At 43.5% G+C, this 27,747-nt stretch overlaps 1 protein-coding gene across 2 annotated transcripts; it reads right to left on the bottom strand.

The window, feature by feature from the left end:
• Positions 1-729: 729 nt before the first annotated feature.
• Positions 730-24,645, bottom strand: LOC132383577 (proton-coupled zinc antiporter SLC30A2-like). 2 transcript variants are annotated; one of them, XM_059954720.1, is made up of 8 exons: positions 24,188-24,645; positions 18,842-19,029; positions 15,353-15,499; positions 10,668-10,821; positions 9,862-10,060; positions 7,511-7,616; positions 5,907-6,041; positions 730-1,340 (listed from the first exon to the last, which is right to left on the bottom strand). In XM_059954720.1, the coding sequence occupies exons 1-8, from the start codon at positions 24,463-24,465 to the stop codon at positions 1,195-1,197; spliced, it is 1,353 nt and encodes a 450-aa protein (XP_059810703.1). In that variant the 5' UTR covers positions 24,466-24,645; the 3' UTR covers positions 730-1,194. The 2 variants fall into 2 exon arrangements, with proteins under 2 accessions (XP_059810703.1, XP_059810704.1); XM_059954721.1 differs by lacking the exon at positions 24,188-24,645 and adding an exon at positions 22,934-23,139.
• Positions 24,646-27,747: the final 3,102 nt, after the last annotated feature.

Here is a 27,747-nt window from a genome sequence, read left to right as displayed (position 1 = left end):
AAACACAAGCTTCCCTCTGAAATTTAGAAGATTGAAGGGGGATCTTATTGAAACGTATAAAATTCTAAAGGGATTGGACAGGCTAGTTGCAGGAAGATTGTTTCCGATGTTGGGGAAGTCCAGAACGAGGGGTCACAGTTAAAGGATAAAGGGGAAGCCTTTTAGGACCGAGATGAGGAAAAACTTCTTCACACAGAGAGTGGTGAATCTGTGGAATTCTCTGCCACAGGAAACAGTTGAGGCCGGTTCATTGGCTATATTTCAGAGGAAGTTAGATATGGCCCTTGTGGCTAAAGGGATCAGGGGGTATGGAGAGAAAGCAGGTACAGGGTTCTGAGTTGGATGATCAGCCATGATCATACTGAATGGCGGTGCAGGCTCAAAGGGCCGAATGGCCTACTCCTGCACCTATTTTCTATGTTTCTATGAAATAGTTATCCCATTAGTGCCAAAACCCTGCAACTCCTCAGTTATTATTGAATCTGCTTTCACTACCAGTGCCATGCATTTCAGATTAGAAAAGGGGTTCCTAACCTGGGGTCCATGAAACCCTTGCTTAATGGCATAAAAAAGTTTGGGAACTCCTGGACTGCAAATTACTGATTCAAATATTTTTCAAACCTTCTCTAGTTCTTCTGACAATAACCCTGAATAGTCAATCAGAAATACAGAACTCAAGACATCAATAGGGGAAGGGAGAAATAAACAGATGGCTCTTTCAAAACAGACTACAAATTTTGAAAATGTTTATTTTTAAGCAAAAACTTACATGAAGAGGTCTCATATGAATAAGCAGTTTGATCCCAACATTGAATATTAACAATAACCTTTAGAAAGTGGCAGTATTAATCTCCCTTTAATGTGGTCACTTTGCCATGATGCACAAAACATACTGTATATCCACGTGGTGTAGCTTAATTCCATTTCCCCAAAGGACATGAGCACATTTTTGGGTTTATCCCTTCTAGTGCCACCTCACCAAATATTGATGTTCTCACTCAAATAATTTCACATTTTTGTTTATAGCTGCCCTTTGTTTACAAGAGCCTAACCCTTGAACATGCAAACATGGTATTTGGGTGATGTGTGTGGTGAAAACCTTTCACATCCTCTCGCCCCCATGCAACTTTTCCACATGTGGTCAGAGAAGGCGACTCTATCAGACATACTGGTGGGATTCCAAGCAGCGGGCTGCTAGTCTCTCGGCTCCTGGCATTCCCTGCAGTTGATCATATCATCAGAGTAGCTCTCTATCTGAATAGTGATCGAGTGGAAATCAAACTTGCTTTGGAGCACTTGGTTAGCTTCAGCCAAAATAACCTGTGCATTCGCCTCTTCATCTGCAAGAAAGACAACCGTTAGATCACGTGAATTATTTAACAAATGGTGGACAGGATTTGTAAAAAAAAAAAGGGTCAAAGAAGTGAGGAGCTCGTGAGATTTTTTTTAAGAGAATGGAGTGAATGTAATAATAAATAAATATCAAGAAAATGAGTTGTAGAGTCCTTGAAACTGAGTCCATAGATTGTGCAAATAGTTCACTATTGAGGCAAGTGAAGTTGAGAGAAGTTACCCTCTCTGGTTCAAGAGCTTATGCTGACCTTTTCATTATTCTAAGATCAATCTAACCCTTCCCTCCTACATAGCCCTCAATTTTTCACTCAACCACAAAGGCTTTCCTTTCCTATAAAGGCAGCTTTATAACACTGTCTTCTTCCCAGAATTAGTGCCTTCCAATTCTTCTCCAGCCTACGTTTAATATCACTTCAGTTCAATGCTGGAAATCTGAGGTTGAAGACTTAATAATTAATTATCTGTAATCGTTGAATTCAACACAAGGTTGAGTCTCATTTCCCAACAACACAAAAATAGGAACAGGGTGGGAAATGAGCTGCTTTTATTCTCATACCATTACCCCTACTGGGAGCATAGTCCTTGCCCCTGGGAAAAATTTCAAATTGTCCCAGGTGTAGCCCATCTTCAAAGATCCTTCCTCTCCCTGGGATGAGATCTTCAGAGCTTCTGTTGACATTTCTAAGCACTGGGTTTTTAAATGGAATGGGGTTGCTAGCCCCATGCCCAACCCTACTCCTTTTGCAGCCAGCTTGGGACCGTCCATGGTGGAGTTAAATGAATTGATTCTTGCGATAAATGATCAGCTATAAACTTGTTCCCTGAGGGGCTCAACAGGCTTAATGAATTTCTCCTACTACTTTTTCCTTAGAGGAATATAATCTCACATGTTATTTCCAATTTCATTTACCTCCTAATTACACCTCTTCCTTTTCAACTGTTTCAGATTTCTTCAATCCTATTTCTGCCATTCAATCTCATCTTCCTCCACCTATCACAGACCTTCAATTACCTATAGACCTCCTCCATTCAGGGGCCCAGACAGGCATCAGCCGTGTCTGGTGCTCCCGATGCGGCCTCCTCTACATTGGTGAGATCGATTGTAAATTGGGGGAACTGCTTTGTCAAACACCTCCGCTCCATCCACCAAAAGCAGAACGTCCAAGGGAACAAACATTTTAATTCCCATTCCCATATGTCAGTCCATGCCCTCCTCTTGAGCCAAGATGAGACCACCCTCAAGATGGAGGAGCAACATCTTATATTCCACCCGGGTAGCCTCCAACCAGATGGCATGAATATTGATTTCTTCTTCAGATAAAAAAATGTTTCCTTCCTCCTCCTGTCTTCTTCAGTTCCACCCTCTGGCCTTTTACCTCTTCTCACCTGCCTATCTCATCCCCTGTGTCCCCTCCTCTTTCCCTTTCTCCCAAGGTCTATTCTTTCCAACCCTTCACCTTTCTCAACCATAAGATAGAGGAGTAGAATTAGGCCATTTGGCCTATTAGGTCTGCTCCGCCATTTCATCATGCCTGATCCAATTTTCCTTTCAGAACCAATCTGCTGCCTTCTTCCCGTGTCCCTTCGTGCTCTGAGTAATCAAGAATCTATCAACCTCTGCCTTAAATGTACGTAAAGACTTGGCCTCCATGGCTGCCTGTGGCAAAGAATTCCACAGATTTACCACTCTCTGGCTCACGAAATTCTCCATTTCCATTCTTAAAAGACACCCCTCTATTCTGAGGCTGTGTTCTCAGGTCATAGTTGGAAACATCCTCTCTGCATCCACTCTATCAAGGCTTTTCGCCATTCAATAGGTTTCAGTGAGGTCACCCCTCATTCTTCTGAATTCCAGCGATTACAGGACCAGAGCCATCAAACACTCTTCATATGACAAGCCATTCAATCCTGGAATCATCCTCCTGGCTTCACCTATCCCCTACTAGCTAGCCTCCTTCCCCTCCCCCCACCTTTTTATTCTGGCATCTTCCCATTTCCTTCTCAGCCCTGAAGAAGGGTCTCAGCTGAAGACATTGTCTGTTTATATATTTCCATAGATGCTGCCTGACCTGCTGAATTCCTCCAGCATTGTGTGTGTGTTGCATCAACTCCCACCCCTCACCTCCATTCTCTTTAATCCACTCATTTCATTTTTAACCTTCTTCACTTTTGATGCAAGATCATTTACTTGAAACGTTAACTCAATTTCTCCCGAGATCAGGGGTTCCCAATCGGAGATCCACAGACTCCTTGATTAATGCTACATGTCCATAACATAAAGGACGTTGGAAACCCTTTCGCTACATGCTGTCTGACCTAGTGAGTATTTCCAGCTTTTTATATTTATGTTATTGAAGGAAACCCTTGCTTTAGGTGCACAATAGCCCCATCATCTGGTGCCATCTGGTATAAAAATCATTCACAACCTGGGTTGATCCAAATTTGTAATAATTCTCATAAACAAGCAAATTCCCATTAAACTGAAAGGAATTTTTAAAAGATGGAAAAAATAGTGAGATTGCAGCTATATAGGACCCTGGTCAGACCCCACTTGGAGTACTGTGCTCAGTTCTGGTCGCCTCACTACAGGAAGGATGTGTAAGCCATAGAAAGGGTGCAGAGGAGATTTACAAGGATGTTGCCTGGATTGGGGAGCATGCCTTATGAGAACAGGTTGAGTGAACTTGGCCTTTTCTCCCTGGAGCGAAGGAGGATGAGAGGTGACCTGATAGAGGTGTACAAGATGATGAGAGTCATTGATCGTGTGGATAGTCAGAGGCTTTTTCCCAGGGCTGAAATGGTTGCCACAAGAGGACACAGGTTTAAGTTGCTGGGGAGAAGGTACAGAGGAGATTTCAGGGGTGTTTTTTTTTACTCAGAGAGTGGTGAGTGCGTGGAATGGGCTGCTGGCAACGGTGATGGAGGCAGATAATGATAGGGTCTTTCAAAAGCCTTTTGGATAGGTACATGGAGCTTAGAAAAATAGAGGGCTATAGGTAAGCCTAGCAATTTCTCGGGTAGGGACATGTTCAGCACAACTTTGTGGGCCGAAGGGCCTGTATATTTTCTATGTTTCTGTCCGATATGAAGGAAACAGTGGCTTCAGATCATATTAATTCATCAGTTCAGATGCAAGTGAAGGACCTTTGACTTCCAGAAATACTGTATATTCGTATTAAGATTATTCCAAGATTATTTCCAGTACACAGTGTAAAGGAGAACTAAATATTTGTTACTGCAGATCCGATGCAGCATAAAGATGAAGATAAAGGATTGCAATACGTTGAATTGTCAGGTGAATGATTAAATTTTTTGTACTGAAGATCATGGTCTTCCTTTGGGGCTTTCTTGCTGGCTGGAGGGTGCTAATGCTTTTTTTTGCTGAAGTAAGTTGGGGAGAGGGAGGGTCGTTGCTTTGCTGCTGCTTAAGGGAACGTGTGGGAGGGTCTTTGGGGTTCTAACGTTAGTCATTCATTCTTTGGGACACCCCTCTGTTTTCATGGATGTCTGAAGATCAAGGTTGTATACTGTACACATTCTCTGATATTTAATGGGACTACTGAGTAAACAGTCAATGTTTCTGATGGAGACCCAGACAGTTTGACCCCTTCAGCGGGTGCCCAGGCGGCAAGGTGGCACAGTGGTCGGTGTAATGCCATCACAGCGCCAGTGACCCTGGTTCAACCTGAGACTTCTCTTACTGCATTAGTAGTTTTTTCTGGAGGGAGGCCGATGGTCCTGGAATGGATGCTGCATAGCCTCCTTGAAGTCAAGGATTCATCACGACACGGTACTTTGTAAGAAACAGAGTGTGACGATAGCTCCATCATTCTATCGTTACAGTTCATCCTCCCTTTCCAGCTACTTTTCCACTTGGTCCATACTACCCTGTGCCCAAGAATCCATCGATCACAGTTTGGGATGTAATCAATGAGTGAGAATCTGTAGCCCTCTGCGTTAAATACTTTTAAAGAATGATGAAGCCAAATAAAGAAACTTCTCCTTATCCCAAGTTGCTAATTCCTGGCCATAATAATGATTGCAGGCACCAGACTTGTCCTTTCAACAATACAATCTGCCGGAGGAACTCAATGGTCCGAGCAGCATCTAGCAGGATGGAAGGGAACTGTTGATGTTTCAGGCAGGAACTCTCCGTCAGGACTGAGAGGGGAAAAGTCTCGAGTCAACCCCAGGGTCGCTGGCACTCTAACAACATATAAAGCTAACCATTACACTAACGTGCCATCCACAAACGTGATCACTGTCAGATCTCAGCCTGAAATCTCAACTGTTCATTCACCTCCACAGGTACTGACAGACATACTGAGGTCCTGCAGCACTTTGTGCATTAAACACTGTTCAATGTCTAAAGCCAAAAAGGATGCATTTGACACTCAGCGTTCACTTGGTACTGCACTGAAGCATCACTTTGGGATTTTGCCCTTGGATTCCTGCAGTGCTAATTAAAACAACTGAAACAAGACCATCACAACTTCATACACAGCTAAACAAAGACAGGGTCAGCAAACAATAATCCGTACCCTACTACTTACTGGTGGCAATGTGAACCGATAAAACCAGCTGGTTCATGGTCAGTGCCCAGATATGGAGACTGTGCACCGCTTTCACTCCATCGATTAACAGGAGAGTCTCTTTTACGTGGCTAAAATCCATTCCTGTCGGAGTACCTGCATTGAAAGAGAGAGCTCGGCACTGGTAGATTTACTGTGTGTGACTAACTGCATCAGACCGGCCCGTCACCCAGGACACGTCCCCTTCTCACAGGGAGGAGGTACAGAGGCCTGAAGAGGCACTCAGCAATTCAGGAACAGCTCCTTCCCCTCTCCCATCAGATTTCTGAATGGACATTGAACCCACGAACACCATCTCACTACTTTTCCTTTTCTGTTTTTGCACTGCCTATTTAACTTTTATATATCTACTGTAATTCTGTAATGCTTTTATTTTGTCTTGCAATGTTCTGCTGCTGCATAACAACAAATTTCACAACATAGGCCTGTGATATTAAACCTGATTCTGATTTATTCCCAGACCTCCACTGATCTCAGCTCAAATTTCCCTTCCCTCTGCAGCTACCTGTCCTCAAACTCATTCGCCTTGGCGAATTCCAACATTCTTTGAGCTTCAACAAACTTTGAGTGATGTACAATGTGCTGTCAACCTGCTCCCATCCTACTGGTCTGCGAAATCAAAACATCCTCTCAAAAGAGAATCCTTGGATCCCAGCCTCTCCTTGTCACCTTCTAAATCGCTCCACTCAATGTGCCTAAATCAATGTTACTGTGCTTCTTCAGACTATCTGTATAAATCTTGGTGTCCCTAGGACCTGTCACCTCTCTATTCTCATTACATTCTCTGCTAGATTAATTGACTCTCCCTCAAACCAACAGAGCTTTCAAATGTAAGGGTTCATACTCAAATAAAGCACTTTCATTTATATATTAGAGCTAGCGTGCCTAAGACTTTTTCACAGTACTGTATTTGTCAATATGAAGTAGAGTACGAGTTTGTAAATCTGGCGGGAGCTTAGCATGCTGGGAATGGCAGGGGTGGAGTGTCGTGTAAGGAGTGTGGTACAGGGGGCAGAGGAGGAGTGCCAGGGTGGGGAGGTGTATTGAGTGCAGACATACCCTGCCCTGAGACACCAGGCAAGGTCACTTGATTCCAAACAATTGGTTTTTTAATCATTACAGAATGTCTCTCTGGTGCTTCCCGCTAACCTCCCCAATCCCTCCCCCTTTTCCTAACCATGATTCCCCTCTCCCTGCCCCCTTCCACAATAGAGACCCATATCAGAATCAGGTTTATCATCACTCACATACGCCATGAAATTTGTTTTTATTTTGTGGCAGCAGTACAGTGCAATACATAAAATTACTACAGTACTACAGCAAAGATCTTAGGCTCCCGAGCTATACATTTGCCTAAGAGTTTTGCATAGTACTGTATTATTTTTAAACATACTACCAACACCTTAAAATCATGAATCTATCAACCACTTTCGTTGTTCATGCACCCCAAATCGTTGTAGCCCATTTCTCCAGTTCTGTTCACCCTTCCTGTTTGTTTTTGGATCTTGCCTTCACTTTGTTTGCTATTCAGACTTGTTTTTAAATTGTTAGAACTTCAGACTCACCTTCCATCAATACACGAAGGACATCTCTCAGGATGGAGAAGGTAGTGCCAAGAACCAATAAGGAGAAGAGGAAGGTACAGATAGGGTCGATAGCTTTATATTCAGGCTGAACACAAATTAAAAGATTACGTAAATGCAATGTAACCATTAGATGATTTAAATGGAAAATTACTCATGTTTTGTAGCTTCAAAACATTAAGTTAATTCAAAGGAAGACATGGGAGTTTGAAATCTGTTTAATTGAGATACACACGTTTCACGTGGTGGCATGATAACATATGCAATTAACATGTTTTACTTATAATCTGTAATTATTTAATTGAAGAATATATATACACACGCACAATTTCTCAAATATTATTGCAGTATTAACACACAACACTCTGTGTGTGTTGAGGTACCTTTAATCTCCTGGTTGATACCAAACCAATCCTAAGAATATTGACCTACTAAGTGGAGAGCTGGACATTGGCAAAGGAAACAAAGACCTCACTACCGAGAGATCCAGCAGATCCCCGACTAGCACAATACGATCCGGTATTCGGGCAACTCAGAGCCACTGTCTCACAGCTCCCGGGACTCACATTGCACCCCGACCTCGAAAGCTGTCTGGGAGGAGTTTGCACGTTCCTCCCTTGACCACAGGGGGTTGCCTCAGGTTCTCCCCCACTATCTTAAAAAAATGCAGGTTGCTTAGTTAATTGGATAGTTAGTTAGTTAACTGGTAGACGATGGACAGAATTGCTGCTAAATTGGAAAGATTACAAAATGAGGTTAACGTAGCATTAGTGTAAACGGGTGATTGATGATCGGCAGAAACTCGTTGGGTCAGAGAGCCTGTTTCTACGGTATACATCTCGGCAACTGGGTTACCCCTTCATTAGACTTGCATCAAAGGTTAGAGGTCAACTTCATTTGTCACGTGTACTTTAAAATACACAGTGAAATGTATTGCTTTGTGACAAATCAAATAAGGATTGTGCTCAGTAGCCCGCCGGATCACCTTGCTTCTGGCACCAACGTAACAGGCCCTCAACCTACTAACCTTAACCATACTCTTTTGGAATATGGGAGGAAACCAGAGCACCTGGAGGAAACGTACAAACTCCTTACAAATATTAGCAGGAATTGAACTGTGATCTTGCAGCTGGCATCCTAAAGGGTTGCCTGAACTGCTACTTTATCGTGCCTCCCTGTAATGCCGACTGTGCCCATGCAGGTGGCATCACCTGGTATACAGTATATAAAGCGGAGGTTGACGGGTTCTTGATTAGTCAGGGTGACAAAGGTTATGGGGAGAAGTCAGGTGAATGGGGTTGAAAGAGATAATAAAGCAGCCATGATGGAGTGATAGAGCAATCTCAATGGGCCAATTGGCCTGAATCTGCTCCTATGTCTTATGTACACCCATGGCTCTAATGACTTTGTAACGGCCTCTTTAATATTTCCTGCCTCTCGCTCATTCTACAAAATGGTCCTTAAAAGTTACATTTGACTGAAATTTATCAATGATTCCCATCTTTTATGCCTCAGTGTCAAACTGCAATTACCAGGGGTTCACAATCTTTTTTATGCCATGGACCAATTCTATTAAGCAAGGAGCCCATGGACCCCCAGTTTGGGAAAACCTGATTTAATCAATATTCTCTTGAAGTGTCTTGCAACATTTTACTAGGGACATGTCCTTGACTACTATAACCAGCCCTTAAGGGAGAGTTCCAGAGTCACTGAAATTTAACACTGACCATCTGGACACTTGCTGATAAAGATCAGCATCGTAACATAAAGTGAAATGAGTTACTTGACACTTTTTTTTTTACAAGCCAGTGAGGATTGTGATGGGCAACCCACAAGAGTCACCACACTCTGGTGCCAACATACAAAACCCTTCAATCCCAGCCATTAAACAGATTTTCTTTTTTGAACACTCATTTATTCTTAAAAAAATTACACGAGAGGATAAAAAAAAGTGAAAAGTTTGTGTCAGAGCCAAGTATTCTGTGCTGCACATTTATTATGGTAACTAGTCACATCATTGGCGGGGTGGGGTATGGGGAAAGCGAAGGGAATAAGTTACGTATCCATGCTTATGTCAGTGCAGTTTGCAGCTTGGAACTGCGGAGGTGATATCTTTGCTGACCACAGAGATAACGGTCAACAGTGCTTCATTGTATGTTTGCTAATTGTTAACCACAGATTGGAATAAGGAATTCAACACTTTGAGTAGCTGCATGCACATGATCATACTGCAGAACCTCTGGAGATCTCATGCAAACTTTAGCCAAATGCACATTCCCTTTCCAAAACTACCAGTTATTGCAGGTGTGGTAACAGAAACATTGCCCGCATACCTCAAAATAGATGATGTAAGCAGCAATCAAAACCCCAAAACTCTGCAACAAGTCTCCCACTACGTGGATGAAGGCTGCTCGTACACTGGGGTTTGTCCGGGCGCTGACCTTTAACCCCTGGGGGTTGGATTCTAGGTCATGTGATCTCGTATGCCCATGGCTGTGGTTGTGACCAGACTGATGAAGGATGATGGCCATTCTGTGAAAGGAGTAGAGAAGCAGGCAGAGGAAAAAATCAGAATTGAGAGGAGTTGTAAACTTTTCAACACTTTACTTAAGAATTAAAAACACACTGAAATAGCTTTTAAAAGGTAACAGAGCTCAGTTAGGGTCTGAGATTGTGCCCATATCTGGATACATCATCCTTGTGACAGTAACAAGAAAAAGTAGGAGCCATGCATCTGTCCTCTATTTGAATTGTAATTTGTGTTGCATGGTTACAATGGTAACTAGTCACAGGAGTGGGGGGGTGGGTGGTAAAAGTGAAGGGAATAAGTTATGCCTTTGTGCTTTGTTCATGACATTTTGGGGCTGGGGACCGACAGATGTCATATCTTTCGCTAACTGCTCAGTTTCGCTTAGCTTGCATTTGGGTACCCTTCACTTTCATTGCTTCAAGATGGTATGTTTACTAATGAAGGACTGAATACATGTCTTCGACTTTTGAAACAATCATTACTGGGGAGAGAGAGTTTATCGCACAAGTATAATTAATCTGTAGGGGTCACCAGCAATGGCAATTGGTTTGGTTAGAATTGACCACTACAAAAAAAAGAATTATAATTCTATTTCAAGAGGATACTCACAAAATGTTGATGCCAACAGCACATCCTGAGGTGACCAGCATCACTGCCCCATCAACGTCATACTCCTTGGAAATGAGTCGCTCTGTTGCCAGGTACACCAGTACTCCGGTTACCAACCAGATGGATAGCACAGAGAACAGAGCCCCTAGAATCTCTGGGCAAAGAAAGAAGTTAGTTTTTTTAGCAAGGAAGGAAGGATAAAAAAAAAATTGCGAGGAATACCTTGATTAATAATACAAGTAATATTTATTCTCTTTTCCACTTTGTTTTCTTAATATGATACAATAAAGAACTGGCCAGAAAGTAAGTTATAAAGCATCACACACAAAATGCCAGAGCAACTCAGCAAGTCAGACAGAATCTTCAGAGCGAAATTAACACAGCACGTTTCAGGCCGAGAACCTTCATCAGAAAATTATATTTGATAAGATGGTCACCCCTAAATCGTGGAGGAAATTCTGGAAAAACTCTAGCCTGAACAGTGGTTAGAATGTGCCTGAATGGAGGAGTGGAGACCTATCCTATGGATACATCCAAATAAATGCCTGGAGATGAAGATGGGTGTGCTTTTGTGTGCAGCATACAGCATCACAGGTAAATTAGGCCAACTGGTCAGATACAGGGTGTGTATCCATTCCTCTGGTGTCAACCTAGACAACTGGACTTTAAAGAAGAACACAAGGGGCAGGAGGAGAGCATGCAGTTACTTGATGGCACATCAACAGGTCCAGCTTGGCCTGCACTTCCAACTTCTATTTACACCTCATCCCCTGACAGTCCCTCCCAATCAATACAATACTCCAGGTCCAGTCCGGCAGGAGTTGAGAGTGATAATAAATCTGCCTTGATAAAATGGCAGACCAAACTCGATGGGGTGAATGGCCTCATTCTGCTCCTATGTCTTATGGAGTCACCGTACAACAAGCAGATTAAAATCAGAATCAGAATCAGGTTTATTATCACCAGCATGTTCATTAATTTGTTAATTTAGCAGCAGGAGTTCAATGCAATACATAATCTAGCAGAGAAAAAAAAACAATAATAAACAAACAAGTAAATCAATTACATATATTGAATAGAATATTAAATAATGTGCAAAAACAGAAATACTGTATATTAAAAAAAAGTGAGGTAGTGTCCAATACTTCAAAGTCCATTTAGAAATCATTTAGGACTCCTTTCTCCACTCTCAGACCTTACTAACCCAATCACAACCCAACCACTGATGAGAGAAGGAACACTGCATTCTCTGGTCTGAATAGATATGCGTACAAATGATCATGGCTCTGCAGTAAAGCACCCAAAAAAAGTCATAAAATTAGGACATCCTTTCAAAGTCAGTTTAAGAAAACACACCACTTAGCTGTAATACCCAGCAATATCAGCAAGTACAAATAAATTCTCAAAGCAGTGTTCAGGCACCACGGCAGCTCAGCAGTTAGTGCGACACTATTACAGCTCACAGCATTGGAGTTTAGAGCTCCGTTCTGCTCTCCTCTGTAAGGAGTTTGAAAGTTGTTCCTCTGACCGCACGAGCATCCTCCGGGTTCTCCAGTTTCCTTCCACAGTCCAAAGACAGGCCAGTTAGTAGATTAATTGGTCATTGTAAATTGTCCTGTGATTAGGCTAGGGTTAAATAGGTGGGTTGGTGGGCAGCGCAACTCGTTGGGCCAGAGGGGCCTGCTCCACACTATCTCTATATGAAAATAAAAGATGTCAAATCACACAGGAGCGAAGTGGGATGAGTGCAGCAGGAGGCCACCATGAGATATAATGAAAATGGGACAAATGCCTCTCAATCTTATCAACCTCTATCAGATCTCCCCTCAAACTCCACTGCTCCAGAGAAAACAAATCGTTTGTCCAATCTCGTTATAGCATCTGCCCTCAACACCCTTCCTCTAAAGGTTTGAGCAGAACTGTATGCAATACTCCGCATGTGGCCTAATCTGATCAACTATTCTGTTTAGCACTCCCCCCATCCGCCTCTATTTCCCCACTGTACTGCACTGTAAACAACTTAAACCACGTTCAATAATACATGCTGGTACTTATACAAATTTTATTCCATATGTGGTTTTAACCTCGAACTTCACTTTTATATAATTTATTATAATTTCTGAATGTTGTTTTTTTTTTGCTGCACGTCTCACCCTGACCAATACACCACAGCAAAATCCTTATTCATGCCACTGTAGGTGGTGAATAAACTTGATCAATGATCCCCCGATCTTTTTTCCACAACTGCACAGACCAACCACTGCTCTGAGCAGGAAATTTTTTACATGGCCTGAAGACTGCATGAACTTGAATAGTTTTGTAATATGCTTTACTATAAATATTTAGAATTTAAATTGAATAATCACATACTTTTGATTAATTGAAGGATGTAAGAAAATCTTTCATATTTCTTAAATGTTTTCCTCATGTCTTTATTACAAATACACTGTCTATAAACACCGTCCAGATTAATCTCAATTAGCTACCAAATTCCCTTGCGTTTATTGTTGCAATATTTTTAAATCAGTGTTGCAACTTGAAATACTAAAGCCTCTAAAATGTTTCAAAGTAACATTTTGAAGATACAGAGTATCTTCCAAAGGCTTGTGACATAAAATGAGGACAGATTGCCAAGATCACTCTCTGTCACGCACCAGCATTATAACCCCTAAACAAATTGTGATACTTCTTTTATTTAAAAAAAACACTGGATTATAATCATTAACACAATCAGTTACAGGGTATTTTACAATTATGCTAACATAATTTCAAAATTAAATTAGCATTATATAAAAGACAATTCCAGCTGTGTGGCAACGAATGCGAGGTGCGCGGGAGCATTTCAGTTACTGCACGGCTGTGTCCTCACGCAGCTTAGAGGAAACATTGTCCTTGATCTTTTAACTGACAGGTAACTAAGAACAGAAACACCCGTGCATAATGAGGGTATTCCATAAACCAAATATTACAATCTGGTCTCCTGAAAAAAGTACAAGTAAATTTCTGATTCTCTTGTAAACGTTGCTGTGATGACGCAGGTGAAGTCTATTGTACAGAGCACTGCCAGAATTTTCTGTTTCTGTTTTATTTAGTGATACTGCACAGAATAGGCCATTCTGGTCCTTCAAGCCATGTCACCCAGTAACCCCCGATTACTTAATAACTGCCCATTACTCTGGTGCTTAGGACAGCAGTAAAGGTCTTCCATCTCTGTGTTCACTTCTCTATTGTGCCCATGGCTCCACATTTTTGCCTCTACAGTACGGCACCAAGTTGTCTTTGGTCTCCTACCCTTCTGGGATCCCATGAAGTGCTGACTTGGAGTTGGCCCGTCTTCTCATCACTTGCCCGATCCATCTCCAACATTTCCTCATGATGATTATGGCCATGTCCCCTTGACGACCCTGAAAGAACAGAACGTGGTTGGAGATCTTTCTTGGCCAGAAGATACAGAGGACCTTCCAAAGCTAGTGATGTAGAATGATGACATCTTGGCAAAGTCGCTCTGTTATGCACCAGCATTCTGATCTGTAAACTAATTTTGATCTTGGTCTTGGCAGTGTTCAGGGCTTCCTTCATTGTGCCAGTAGTTTTCACCACTATCAACCATGCAGGTCCCAATTGGAGACTCAGGAATACTGTCACACACAGATGTAGAAGAATTCTTCCTTGCTGTTTCTGTAACAGTTTTGCTTGACCAGTCAGAGTTGTTAGCCCCTCGTTGAAACCCCAAACCTGGAGGACCAGTGGACTACTGTTAAGTCTGGTCTCTACCCTTCAATCTGTTTGGCACAGGTGACCCTACCAAAAGCCAAAGCATAAAGTTCTGACTCCAGACAACGTAGCTCTCCGAGTCATTGAGGCACATAAGCCTCCAAACCATGACAAGGTTGTGGTCCTCTTGCAGGAACTCCTGATTTAACTATAGCCTGAACTTAGAACAATTACATTGACCAATTAACCTACCAACCAGTACATCTTTGGAACATAGGTGGAACCTGCAGCACCTGGAGAAAACCCAGTCATTCGATGGGGAGGACATACAGACTCATTACACTTGACGTCAGAATCCAAGTCCCGATTCACTCATTTATTGGCGAATAGCAGGGGAGCTGTGGCCTCAGTTGTAGGCCTCAAACCATGATGTCACCTTTTTACAGCCACCCAAGAGTGAGGCTTCAGAGTCAATGCACCCCACAGAGGTGGTGAGGCGCGGCATCTAAACTGGAGTTGGTGCTGCCCCCCGTGTTCACTTGGCAGAAGACAAGCTGTTCGGTGTTCAACTGCAGACAGCTGCAACACTCACGGACTCAGGGTCTCACTGAACGTTTTTATTTATTTATAAATGATTTTACCTCTATCGTACATGTGCTGTATGTGCCTTGTGCTGGGTATGGCTGTTGGTACTGTAACCTGAATTTGGCCCCAGAGGAACGCTATTTTGTCTGGCTGTATTCATTATGGTTGAATGATAATTAAACTCGAGCTTGAGCTGAGCAATAATAGAGTCACACTAACCTCCACATTACTCATTCTGATCTCCAGCATTTGGATGCCATTTAATGACCATTTCTATCTGGTTCAAATGCATTAAGTGCACTCAGTTGAGCTTCTAGATTAGATCTTTGGCCAGTGGTGATAACATTCTCTCTACATCCAGATGTAAATGGAAGATTCAGTCTCACCTGAACGGTACCAACCAAAGTTCATGGTTTTTGTTGCAGGTCGTGAAGAAAGCCACAGTGCAAACAGGCTAAGGAGCATAGAGGCTAAATCGGTCAAGAGGTGAGCAGCATCAGTCATGACAGCCAGGCTCCGAGCCATGTATCCACCTGGATGAGGGAAAGCAAAGGTTCGGACCACATCCTCCCAACATTTATTTCAACCATCCTGCTAGGAGAGAAACACGAGACTGCAGATGCTGGAGATCTGAAGTCAGAAATCAGACTAAGATTTAATATCAACAGCATGTCATGAAATTTGTTGTCTTTGCAGCAGTATAATGCAATACATGGTAACAGAGGGAAAAAACTGAATTACAGAAAGTATGGCATATCTATTAGATAGCTATATTAAATAAGTAGTGCAAGAATCAAAATACAAAAAGTAGTGAGGTGCTGTTCACAGGTTCAATGTCTATTCAGAAATCTGATGGCAGAGGGGAAGAAGCTGTTCCTGAATCACTGAGTGTGTGTCTTCAGGCTCCTGTACCTCCTCCCTGATGGTAACAATGAGAACAAGACATGAAAGGGCAGTGACAGACAGCTGAAAGAACTCTGCAGTCAGATAGGATCTGTGGAGGCAAAAGAGGTGGTCAACATTTCAGGTCAAGACCCTGCATTATGGGGGGGGGGGGGGGAAGAGGATTGAGAAAAGAAGAAAGTTGGGCATTGTGTAGAGTGGAGAGGTGGGACAGAAGTTATTCATTCCCAGAGAATAAAATATAAAAGCCAGGATGTAATGCCGAGGTATTATAAGGCATTGGTCAGATCACACTTGGAGTGTTCTAAGCAGTTTTGGACCCTTATCTAAGAAAGTACATGCTGGCATTGGAGAAGGTCCCAGAGGAGGATCAGAAGAGTCATTGGGAATGCATGACGAGAATTTGATGGCTCTGGCTCTGTACTCATAGGAGTTTAGAAGAATGAGAGGGATCGCATTAAAACCTATTGAACGTTGAAAGGCCTAGAAAGAGTGGATGAGGAGAGGATGTTTCTATGGCAGTGATGTCCAGGACTGAAGGGTACAGCCTCAGAATATGAGAAGGATCCTTTAAGACAGAGACAAAGAGGAATTTCTTTAGCCAGAAGGCAGTGAATCTGTGGAACTCATTGCCACAAATGACTGTGGAGGCCAAGTCATTGGGTATATTTAAAGAAGTTGATGAGTTCTTGATTAGTATAACATCAAAGGTTACAGGGAGAAGGCAGGGGAATGGGGCTGAGAGGGACAATAAATCAGCCATGATGGAATGGCAGAGCAGACTCAATGGGCTGAATGGCCTAATTCTGCTCCCATGTCTTATAAGTGGAATTGGGTCAATGGAGGGGTGGGAAATCAATGGGAAAAGCTGAATGAAGATGAGACAACTTGGAAGGGAAATTCAATGTTCATACCATTTGATTGTTGGCTATGCAAACAAATTGTGACAGTGGGGATGGCGAAGGACAGAATGGAAACCTCAAGATGGCTACTGCAGACAGAACACAAACGCTCTATGGGAATCACCTCATACACATTTGGTCTTGCCAATATAGAGGAGAGCATACCTGACCACTGAGTACATCAGACCAGGTCGGTGGAGGTGCATGTGAAATATTGCCTCACCTGGAAGAGCTGTTGAGGTTCATGGATGGTGTTGAGGAGGTGAAGGGACAGTGTAACACCTCAGAAGATTGCATTTGAAAGTATCAGGGCATCCAGAGTGGTGGGTGAGAAAGGGTCAGCCAGGGAGATCGAAAGATCTCGAAGACCGAAGACTGAAGGGTTGAGGGAAGGTATGACTTGTGGTGGGATCCAAGGGGAGCTGGGGAAATTGAGGAAGATGATGCACTGGATGAGGAGGTTGGTGGGGTGAGTGTTTGCAGCAGATCTCAGTAACTAGTTTGCCTCCTGAGATGGAGACAGGTAGATCCAGTAAAGGAAGCATAGGAGATAAAACAGGTGCAATTAAGGGCAGAGTAGTATTTGATGGCCAGCAAGTCCAGAGCATCTGGAGGGGGCAAGGTTGGAGTGAACGATGGGAGTGGAAGAGTCACGGCAGTCAATGTCACATTGGCAATGCAAATAGAAAGGTTAACTGAGAGGGGAAAAACTAGCAATGGGTGTCCATGAGGTGGGAGGAGTGGTGGACGGAGGTTTCTTTGCTGAAGAAACCGGCTCAAGGGCAGAGATGATTGAAGAAAACTCAACATCAGATCTGAACAGGGGTACAAAGGGGAAACCTCTGCTGAGGAGGAATCACTCAGTGTTAGCAATGTATTGGGTGAGGGGGATAGAAATTAGGGAGGATAGTTGGAAAACTGTGGGTCACCTTCTCACTCCAGAGATCAGGGCACACAATCTGTAGCAATTTTCCAACACCGCACTGACGGAGTGCCACACTCCATGCTCAAGGTGTGGTTTCCTGAAAAAGCCATGAAATGGAAGCCTCATCCAACCTCTCAGGGGTATGAGAAAGGACACACAGCTTGATTCAATGAAGAGCAATGTGATTTCTGCTGCTGTTCATGTTAATGCTCATCTCTCAACTACTTCATCATTACCATTATCTAATAGTCATAGTCTACTCGAATTCTTCTCTCACCACAATGACTACACTTCAAAGAGCCAACTCTACCTCTAAAGCTTTTACAGCAGGGATTCTTAACCGGCTCTCTGGGGTTAGATTCCAGGGGGGCCGTGAAGTTGGATGGGATACAAAATTCTCAGTCAATTTCTTTGAAGAGAGACATCTGCAAGCACTTCCGAACTCTTTGAAAAGACATATCATCGAGATGGAAATAAAAATTGAACCATGGATCACAACCCTTTTCTTTCGATATAAACTATATCAAAGATGTTGATCTAACCAAAGATGAACTCATTGATCTTAGGACAAAAAAATTACTACAATTGGAGCTTAACTCAAAAATCCTTGGAGAATGCTGGTGTTCCTTCAGAGAAGCCTATCCTTGCCTTGTAAATCGAGCTATGGAAGCTTTAATTCCATTTTCAACAACACATCTTTGTGAACCAGGATTTTCAATGTGTAACCTTTAAAGCAAATAATCAAAATCGATCAGTTGGCCAACATGACGATTGTTGCTTTGTCAAAGACCAGGCCACAGTTTATTCCTCTTATTCATGTGATGCCACCGCAGCTTCACACTCATATGCCTTTAAAAAATAAAATTTAACTTGCCTATAATCTTAAATGTAGTTTTGTTTTATAACGTGTTAATAAAGCTGCTCATATATTACTACACTGTAAAATCTTTTAGAAGTTTTGATAACTGTTTCAATATAATTGGTTTCTTTTGTAATCCTATTATATATTTACATATATTATTCTGATAAGCCTCACCACACTGCCAAAGGGGTCCATGGCATAAAAAGGTTAAGAACCCCTGTATTACAAACCTCATGGACACATATGTAGTGCTATAATGGTTCAAGTCGTTTTGCTTGTTTACCTATCACTTCAGCAATTATAAATACGAAGCAGACAACAGAAGCCACATATAGCCTCTGACGAGCTATCTGCTGATCCACAAGCCTGTGTTTTCCAGACAGCTGATGAGGGTGACAGTGCCAAAGTTCCAGCTTTCTCGTTGTAACGTCTGCACATGGCAGGCTACCGTACAGCACGTAGGACGAAGCCCTAGATGCCAAAAGAGAAGCAGTTACAATCACTAACAGTTGCAAACTTTCAACATGCAGAAGCCATGACCGTTCTAACTTCTCAAACACAGGAGATTCTGCAGATGCGGGAAAACAGAGCAACACACAAAATGCCAGAAGAACTCAGCAGATCAGGCAGCATCTGTGGAGAGGAATAAACAGTTAACCATCAGCTCTACTCTACTCTTCTCTACAGATGCAGCCTGACTTTTTGAGTTCCACCAGATTTTTTTTTAAAATGTGTTACTATAACTTTGTCAATGTTAATTTCTTGCATTTCACAGTATGTATCTTTTTGCCCAAAATATTTCTACAGAGTTTATTTTATTCTGTTGTGGGAAAGTATGTTCCACTTTTCCTGAATACATTCTTCACAGGCCTTTAACCAAGTGTTTAAAATTACCTACCTGCTTCAAGAATATATCGCCTGATCGTCATACTAAACTGGAGCTATGACACTGCAGATTGGACTGAATGGACAGCTTTGTATTGTGAGGAAATAGTGGGCTGGCTACACTTGTAGCACAGGATGTAGTCTGAATGAAGCATAAAACTCCGAGTTGTCTTAAAAGGGCTGTTATAGTGAGGATGTTTCTTGTGGAAGATTTGGAGCTAGGGGGTCATTGGTTGAAGACAAGATGTTGCCTATTTAAGATACTTCAAAATTAATTAAAAATAAGAGATGAGGTGAATTGTGTTCTCTCAAACTTGTGTAAATTAACTACTTATTTATAATAACATATTGCTTCCTTACTGCCAGACCTTCAGATGTTGCTATCCAGTCTGTCACAGCCAATTTGGGCCTCAAAACTTTGTTTTTTCTTTTGATCAAATTTAAGGACAATTTGAGAACTGATGAAGGGTATCGGAGCAAACGCTGTTTACTCTTCTCTATGAATGCTGCCTGACCTGATGAGTTCCTCCAGCATTTTATTTAGTGATAGAGCGTGGAACAGGCCCTTCCACTCCTTCAAGTCACACTGCCCAGAAACCCCCCGACGGACCCCAAGCTAAGCACAGAACAATTTACAATGACCAATTAACAAGCTAACCAGTACGGCTTTGGACTGTGGGAGGAAACTGGAGGAGCCGAGAAAACCTTATTCCACATGAAAGACATAGAGAGTCCTTAAAAGCAGGGCCGGAATTGAACTCTGGAATGCCCCGAGCTACTGTGGCAGATAGCATTTGAGAGTGCTACTTCAAATGTAAAGCCCTAATTTTAGACTGAACTCTCTCCCAACCTTCACATAAAATTCCATCAATGATATTTTTCCCTAATTATTAGATCGCTAAACTCTTTCGCATAGCAATACATCATTATGCGCCATGTCATATGACATTTCCAGCCATGGTCTAAAGCCTGTGGGGAAGACCCCCTTCATATTGTTCTTATTTTTTCTCTATCCATGACCATGATTGTTTTTGTCCAATTTTTCTACAGAAGTGGTTTGCTGTTGCCTTCTTCTGGGCCGTGTCTTTACAAGACAGGTGACCCCAGCCATTATTAGTACTCTTCAGAGATTGTCTGCCTGGCGTCAGTGGTCGCATAACCAGGACTTGTGATCTGCACCAGCTGCTCATATGACCATCCACTACCTGCCCCGTGGCTTCACATGATTCTGATCAGAGTGGGGGGGGGGGGGGGGAGGTGAAGGTGCTACACCTTGCCCAAAGGTCATCTGCAGGGTAGCAGAGGGAAGGAGACATTTGCACCTCCATTGGTAGAGATACATCTCCACCCCACCGCCCTCATAGCAGTACCCCAGATTTAAAACAGAATGACCCGGGCTGGTTCCTCAGTATTCGAGAAAACCCTATCTTTGTGTATTTGATGGTTTGACCTGCACAAGTGAAATTGGTTTGACCGTTCTACATGCAAGTTCGCCCGCGACTACACGTCTGACACTAGGGTGGGTGTGTGGAGCCGACATCCAGAGGTAGAGATAGAGGTGGGAAAAATTACACAGTTTAAAAAACATTTGGACAGGTACGGGAATAGGAAAGGTTTGGAGAATATGGATCAAATACAGGTAAATGGGACTTGTTCAGGTGGTGCTGGCCAGCATGGATGAGTTAAGCAGAAGGCCCTGTTTCCATGCTGCATATGACCCCTAGTGCCTCTAATATGATACATTCAATGCTGTGTATCACTGTTACTGCTTGGGGACTCACTTGTCTAATTGTCTCCCCCCACTGATCTCCCCCTTGGCACTTATCACTGTAAGTGTGACAAGTGCTGCACCTCCTCCCTCATCACCATTCAGGACCCCGATCTGGTGAGACAGCACTCTGCCTGTGACTCCGTTGTATCAGTTGCTCCCATTGCAGCCTCTTCTAAACCGGTCAGGCCCAATGTAGACTGGGGGATCACTTCGCAGAGGACCTTCCGTTCGTCCGCTGCAAAAGGTAGAATCTCTTGGTGGCCACCTACTTCAATTTGACTTCCCTTTCCAACGTGTTTGCCCATGGCCTCCTTTAATGCCATGATGAGGTCTAACACAGGTCTGAGGAGCATTGCCTCATATTCCATCTTGGTAGCTTCGGCTTTTTCCATTCCCTATTATGGTTTCCCTCTTTTTTCCCCTCCCCTCCCTTTCTTCTGTGGTCACTGCCTTTTGCCATTAGATTCCCCCTTCAGCCCTTTGCTCTTCCACCTATCACCTACCAGCTTAATTCATCTCACCTCCAACCTCCCACTTCCTTCATTCAACTGGGTCTATACTAGCCATCAGAGCAACTACAGCCCCCGTTTATTTCCCCATAATATATTCTCTCCCACATACAAAGTTCAAAGTACATTTATTATCAAAGTACCTATACAGAACACAGCTCTGAAATTTGTTCTCCTGCAGGCAGCCACGAAACAAAGAAAAACCATGGAAGCTGCTCAAGAAAACGTCAAACACCCAACCAGTGAAAAAAACACATTGTGCAAATGGCAGAACACATCGAAGGTCAAAGATCAGGCCAGCGGTATTCATTTGGCTCAGTTCAGTGCCGGACCACCAGCCGCACGGCAAATCTTTGCCTAGTCGCCCGTCTGCATGGATGGCCTTGATCAAACAGAGTAACCAGTAACCAGAACCCAGGAACACAGGCAACATGAACCTCAAAGAGCCCCAAAAGCCTCAGCAACCAATCTTGGCAACGTGGATCCCACGGCGCCTGCAGCCAGCGAGACGGAGAAGAGGGCCGGTCAAACGCGCACAGACAAGGCCAAACACCTGCCCGTCCTCGGCTTTCGTACTTGTCAACTTCAACCTTGCTCAACGCCTCAATCAGAGAGAAGCAATGGAGTTGATCAGCATGGCTTTGTGATGGGGGAGGACATCACAGGGAAAACCTGTGTGGTTTTCCACAGGGAAAACCTGTGTGGTTTTCCGCAAGGAAAATCTGCAACAAATAGTACCCGAGGCTGGCTTCGAACCGGTGTCACTGTGGCTGTAATATCAGCTGCTGCAATATTAAATTCTGAACCTCAGTAACTTTGCACCCATGTTCCTGTAATGTCTCTGGAGTTGTCCATTTAATTCTATTCCCACCCCTAGATCATCCATCTTGTCACAACTGCAGTATCCATTTAGATACGAGGAGTCTGTACATCTGCCCCCTCTCCCGGTGCTCTGGTTTCCTCCCCCTGCAAACACATACCGGATACGTTAATTGATCATTGCAAATTGTCCAGTGATTAGGTAGGGTTAATTGGACTTGTCGGGGTGGCGTGGCTCGACGGACCGGAAGTGCCCTCTCCACGCAGTATCGCTAAAATAATAAACAACCTTCAATTTTGACCATTTCCTCCTCTGACTCTAATTGATGCATTTTTTGTAGTTTCAGCTCCGACACCAGATGGCGCGGCGAGTCTCTGCACATGTACTCACCTCATCTTTCCTCACGGAGTTCCAGGTATCTTCACCACGGTCATTAGTCAACTCCATTGTCTTCTCTTCCGTCTTAAATACTGCCTCACGAGAACTATTAACCTACAGATCTCTCTCCCAACTCCTAATGTAGTTTTTCTATTCGATAGGGAACTCATCCCAGTCAGATTCAAGCAACGCACACACAGTGCTGGAGGAACTCAGCAGGTCAGGTAATATAAGCAGTCGACATTTCGGGCTGAGACCCTTCATCGGGACTTTAATTTGTACCTGCCGCAGTATCCTTTTCTCAACTCTGATATTAGGTGCCCCATGAGTTAACCCATTCCGCCCATCGAGTAATACTACTTTGTGTCTTACGAATTTGAACTCCCAGCTGCTCACATGATCCTCCATTTGCTGCGGAATCGGCTTCATTCGTTACCGCGACTGTCCTGCCCAAAAAACATATCCTTGAGCCCAGCACTGGACAGCAATGCGGTCTTTGTGATTGGTACTTACAACCAGTGCGACCCCACTTTATAAAACCCATAAAATGTAGGAGTAGAATCAGGCGGTTCGACCCATCGAGTCTGCTCCGCCGTTGCATCATGGCTGACTGCATATCCATTTCAAACCCATTCTCCTGCCTTTTCCCCCGCAACCCAGGAGTTTCGTATTTGATCGTAATTAGTCTCCCCGCCGCAGCTCTGTGTCATACTCGCTGCATTTCCTGCTCTTAACGAGCTTTGATTCTCTTTGGGTATGAAGACTAAACCTACCCCAGTACCACCTTTTGGTTCTTCCACTGTCATACCCACATTCGTCATTTTGTCCTTCTCAAATGGCCAGTCTTGCATTCCTTGAAGTGTAGTGTCTATTCCCAACTCGGGCCTCTTACATCTTTTCACCTGCCCATCACTCCCCCGCCCCTCTTCTTCCCTTTATCCTCGGTCCACTCCCTTCTCCTGTCAGATTCCTTCCTCACCAGCCCTTTGCCTTTCCTGGAAACGAGTAAACAGTCGACGTTTCGGGCCGAGACCCTTCCATAGACGCTCTTCCTGGCCTGCTGAGTTCCTCCAGTATCCACGTAACTTTGCCCATCCTGATTCGATAATCGTCCACAACTCTTTCAACTATTAATTGGTTATAGAACGTTCCATCCGAGAGATAAGAAGACGCTATGCTGATGAACGAAGACAGGAAGGGCAGAGGAAAGGCGTAAAGGGAAGGGGTGAACCAATTGTCGCCCCCTGCATGCAAATTGCCACTCACCCTCCGGATGAACAGGGTCGCTGGGGAGATAATTCCTTCAGAAGCGGCAGAGTCTCGCTCATGTCCTCCCTCGATTTAAGCTCCATCGAGTAAAATGGTGAAAAAATTCCTAATCCCACTTTCAAAATCGGGGATGTGGAAGCTCCTCGGGACGTCAGGATGACCGGGAGAAAGACGAGCACCTTTAACAAGTTTGCATCGTGTGGAAGAACTTCGCCCGGCTCTCCAGAGCGCCCTTTGCACTCGGGCGCAAATCTGCTCAGAAACTTTGCGATCATTTTTCACTGGGCGCTTTTGGGACAAAAGATGAAAACCCCGCAATTCTTCAGTCCGTGTGGAGAAGGTCCTAAACTAACACTGCTCCCGGCTCGCTAGTACCGGGGTTCCGTGGGACAAGGGCGAACCTTTAAAATTAAAAAAAAATCCCAAATGCTTTCACAAGAATTATTATCAAAAAGCATTTCAATTTAATCACAGAATTAGATTAGATATAGATTGAACCTCCAAATAAGCCGCTTTTAGAGAACGTGCACGTATCTTTGACGTATCCGTTGGGTGCAGTACTCACTTCCCTCGCCAGGTCTTGATAGTGGAGGTTCGGGTTTTAAGATGCTTCTTAAAGGGGTAGGGGGCAGTGGAGAGAGTATAGAGGGTTATGGGTTGAATCCCAGGCGGCTGAAGGTTCTGCTGACAATTGTGAACGGATGAAAGCTGAGGTGAGGAGGCTGAGTTTGGAGAAGTCATAGGTCAGTACAGCACAGAAACAGGCCCTTTGGCCCATCTAGTTCTTGCCAAACCATTACTCCCAGTGACCTGCATGGGGACCATAGCCCTCCATACCCCTACCATCCACGTACCCGTTCAAACTTCTCATAAACGTTGCAATCGAAATCATACACGCCACAGACGCTGCCAGCTCGTTCCACACACTCTCTGGCTGACAAAGTTTCCCCTTTCAAGAAGGTCCTTTTCTCTGAAATTCCATGCTTGAAATCATTGAAAGAAAGACAAACACAGTGTTACGAGAGCTGTTCAGATATGCAGTTTGACTGGTAAAGTGAAATAATTAGTGTTATCATTTAAGTGGCACTGAATATCAACAGGAGATGTTTGAACAGTAAATTATGTAATTAGTGTAATAATTCAGGGGCCTAGGCTAATAATCAGGAGATATAAAATCAGATTGAAGCTGATTAAATCAATCTGGTCTAAAAAGATGATAGTAAGTCACATGAGACCATTACGGTGATGTAACAGATTACTAATGAACCTTCAGGATTAGGAAGCCTAGTACCTTTGCCCTGTGTGGCCTTTATATGACTGCAGGCCCACAGCAACATGGTCAGCTGTTAACTCCCCTCTGAAATGGCCTAGCAATCTATTCTATCCAAAGGCATTTAAGCTGGCATTCCCAAGGTAAGACTACATCCGAGAGTCATAGAAAATGACAGCACAGAAAAAGGCCCTTCAGCCCATCCAGTCCCATCGATCTGCACCTAGCCCTCCCATTATGTACCTTTCCAAACTTCTCTTGAACGTTGAAATCAATATCATATCCAGCAGTTGCACTGGCAGCTGGCTCCACATTCTCACTACTCTCTGAGTGAAGAAGTTTCCCATAAACTTTTCACCTTTCACCCTTAACCCAAGACTCTTGATGTAGGCCAAACCAACATCAGTGGAAAAAGCCTGCTCGCATTTACCCAATCTATACCCCTCATACTTTTGTACACCTCCATCAAATCTCCTCTCAATCTTCTACATTCTAGGGAATAAAGTTCTAACCTGTTCAATCTTTCTTTCTAACTCAGTTCCTCCAGACCCGGCAACATCCTTCTAAATTTTTTTCTGTACTCTTTCAATCTTATTTACACCTTTTCTGTAAAATAATAAATGAGAGAAGCCTCTTTTGGTTGTAAGGAGTGGTGTTATCTCTCTAAACATTTCTATTTCTCTTCACAAAGGCAGGAGACTCTGCAGATGCTGGAAATCCAGAGCAACACACACAAAATGCCGGAGGAACTGGGCAGGTCGAGCAGCATCTGTGAAAAATGGTAAACGGTTCGGGCCAAGGCCCTTCATCTGGACTGGAAAGGAAGGTGGGGGGAGGGGAAGGTGGTTGCTGATCGGTGAAGACTTCTTCCCGGGAAGGGTGGTAACGGGACCCGGTGAGCTGATCGGTCCTAAAAACCCCTACAGTGGACTGATGTCAAATTTTCTCTGAGCGTTGTCCTTGTGAGCCTCAGAAGGGGCTTTTATTCTGAGAAAGTAGTTTTACAGACACAAGCAGTGGTTAAGACATGAAAGTAAAAACAAAGTCCCTTTGAACTGATCAACCAGAAGCTACCTGATTAAGCTAACTGTGTCTTATGTTACTGAATACCCATCTTTTATATGAAGTGACCTCCATCCTGTATTCGATGCAACTGTGCTCTCTAATGATGATAAGTCATAGATCTCTGCAGGGGCTGGTACATTGGCCATGGCTCTGTATTTTGTCTCAATAGACTAAGGAGATTTTTAATGAGGCACTACATATAGACCAGAAATTATGCAGATCCAAGAAATGTTATAATTGCTGCTTGGGCAAAAATATTTTTATTTTTAATTTTACTTAGAGATACAGTGCAGAACAGGCCCTTCTGGCTCAATGAGCCATGCCACCCAATTTAACCCTCGTCTAATTACAGGACAATTACAATGACCAATTATCCTACTAATCGGTATGTCTTTGTATTGTTGGAGGAAACCAGAGCACCCGGAGGAGAACATAGAACTCCTCACAGTCTACGCTGGAATTGAACTCCGGACTCTGATGCCCTGGGCTATAATAATGTAGCACTAACTGCTACACAACCGTGGTGACCTGGTTTGGTGTTTGATAAAACTAAAATCCTGATTATGCTAGACCAAACCATATCACCAAATGGACTTCCGATCAAATAAAAAACCCAAGAAAGTCTGCAGATGCTGGAAATCCAAAGCAACACACACACACACACACACACACACACACACAATGCTGGAGGAACTCAGCAGGCCAGGCAGCATCAATGGAAATAAACAAACAGTCGATGTTTCGGGCTGAGACCCTTCTTCTGGACTGAGAAGGAAGGGGGAAGATGCCAGAATAAAAAGGGGAGGGGAGAGGGGAAGGCGGCTAGCTGGAAATTGATAGGTGAAGCCAGGAGGACAGGGAAAGGTCAAGGGTTGAAGAAGAGGGAATCTGATAGGAGAGGAGAGTGGATAATAGGAGAAATGAAGGCGGAGGGGACCAAAGGGGGCAGGTAAAAGATCAGAGTGGGGAACAGACGAAGAGGGGGGTGGGGTGAATTGGTTCACAGAAGGCTACCCAGATGGAATATAAGGTGTTGCTCCAACACTCTGAGAGTGGACTGACACATCGGAATGGGAATGGGCATCAGAATCAGAGTATTTTCCTTCATTGTTCTGCTTAAAAATTGCTCCCTCATTTGATAGCAGTTTGAGCTCGGGAATGGCAATGAGAAAACAGGGTCATCAGAAAAGTTTGGGACTACAGAATGGGCAGAAAAATATCA

Source organism: Hypanus sabinus, chromosome 30 (genome assembly GCF_030144855.1).
Source record: "Hypanus sabinus isolate sHypSab1 chromosome 30, sHypSab1.hap1, whole genome shotgun sequence".
In the NCBI taxonomy this organism is placed as follows: domain Eukaryota; kingdom Metazoa; phylum Chordata; class Chondrichthyes; order Myliobatiformes; family Dasyatidae; genus Hypanus; species Hypanus sabinus.
Note: the sequence above shows the minus strand (reverse complement) of the source record. Positions and strands in the feature narration are given on the sequence as shown.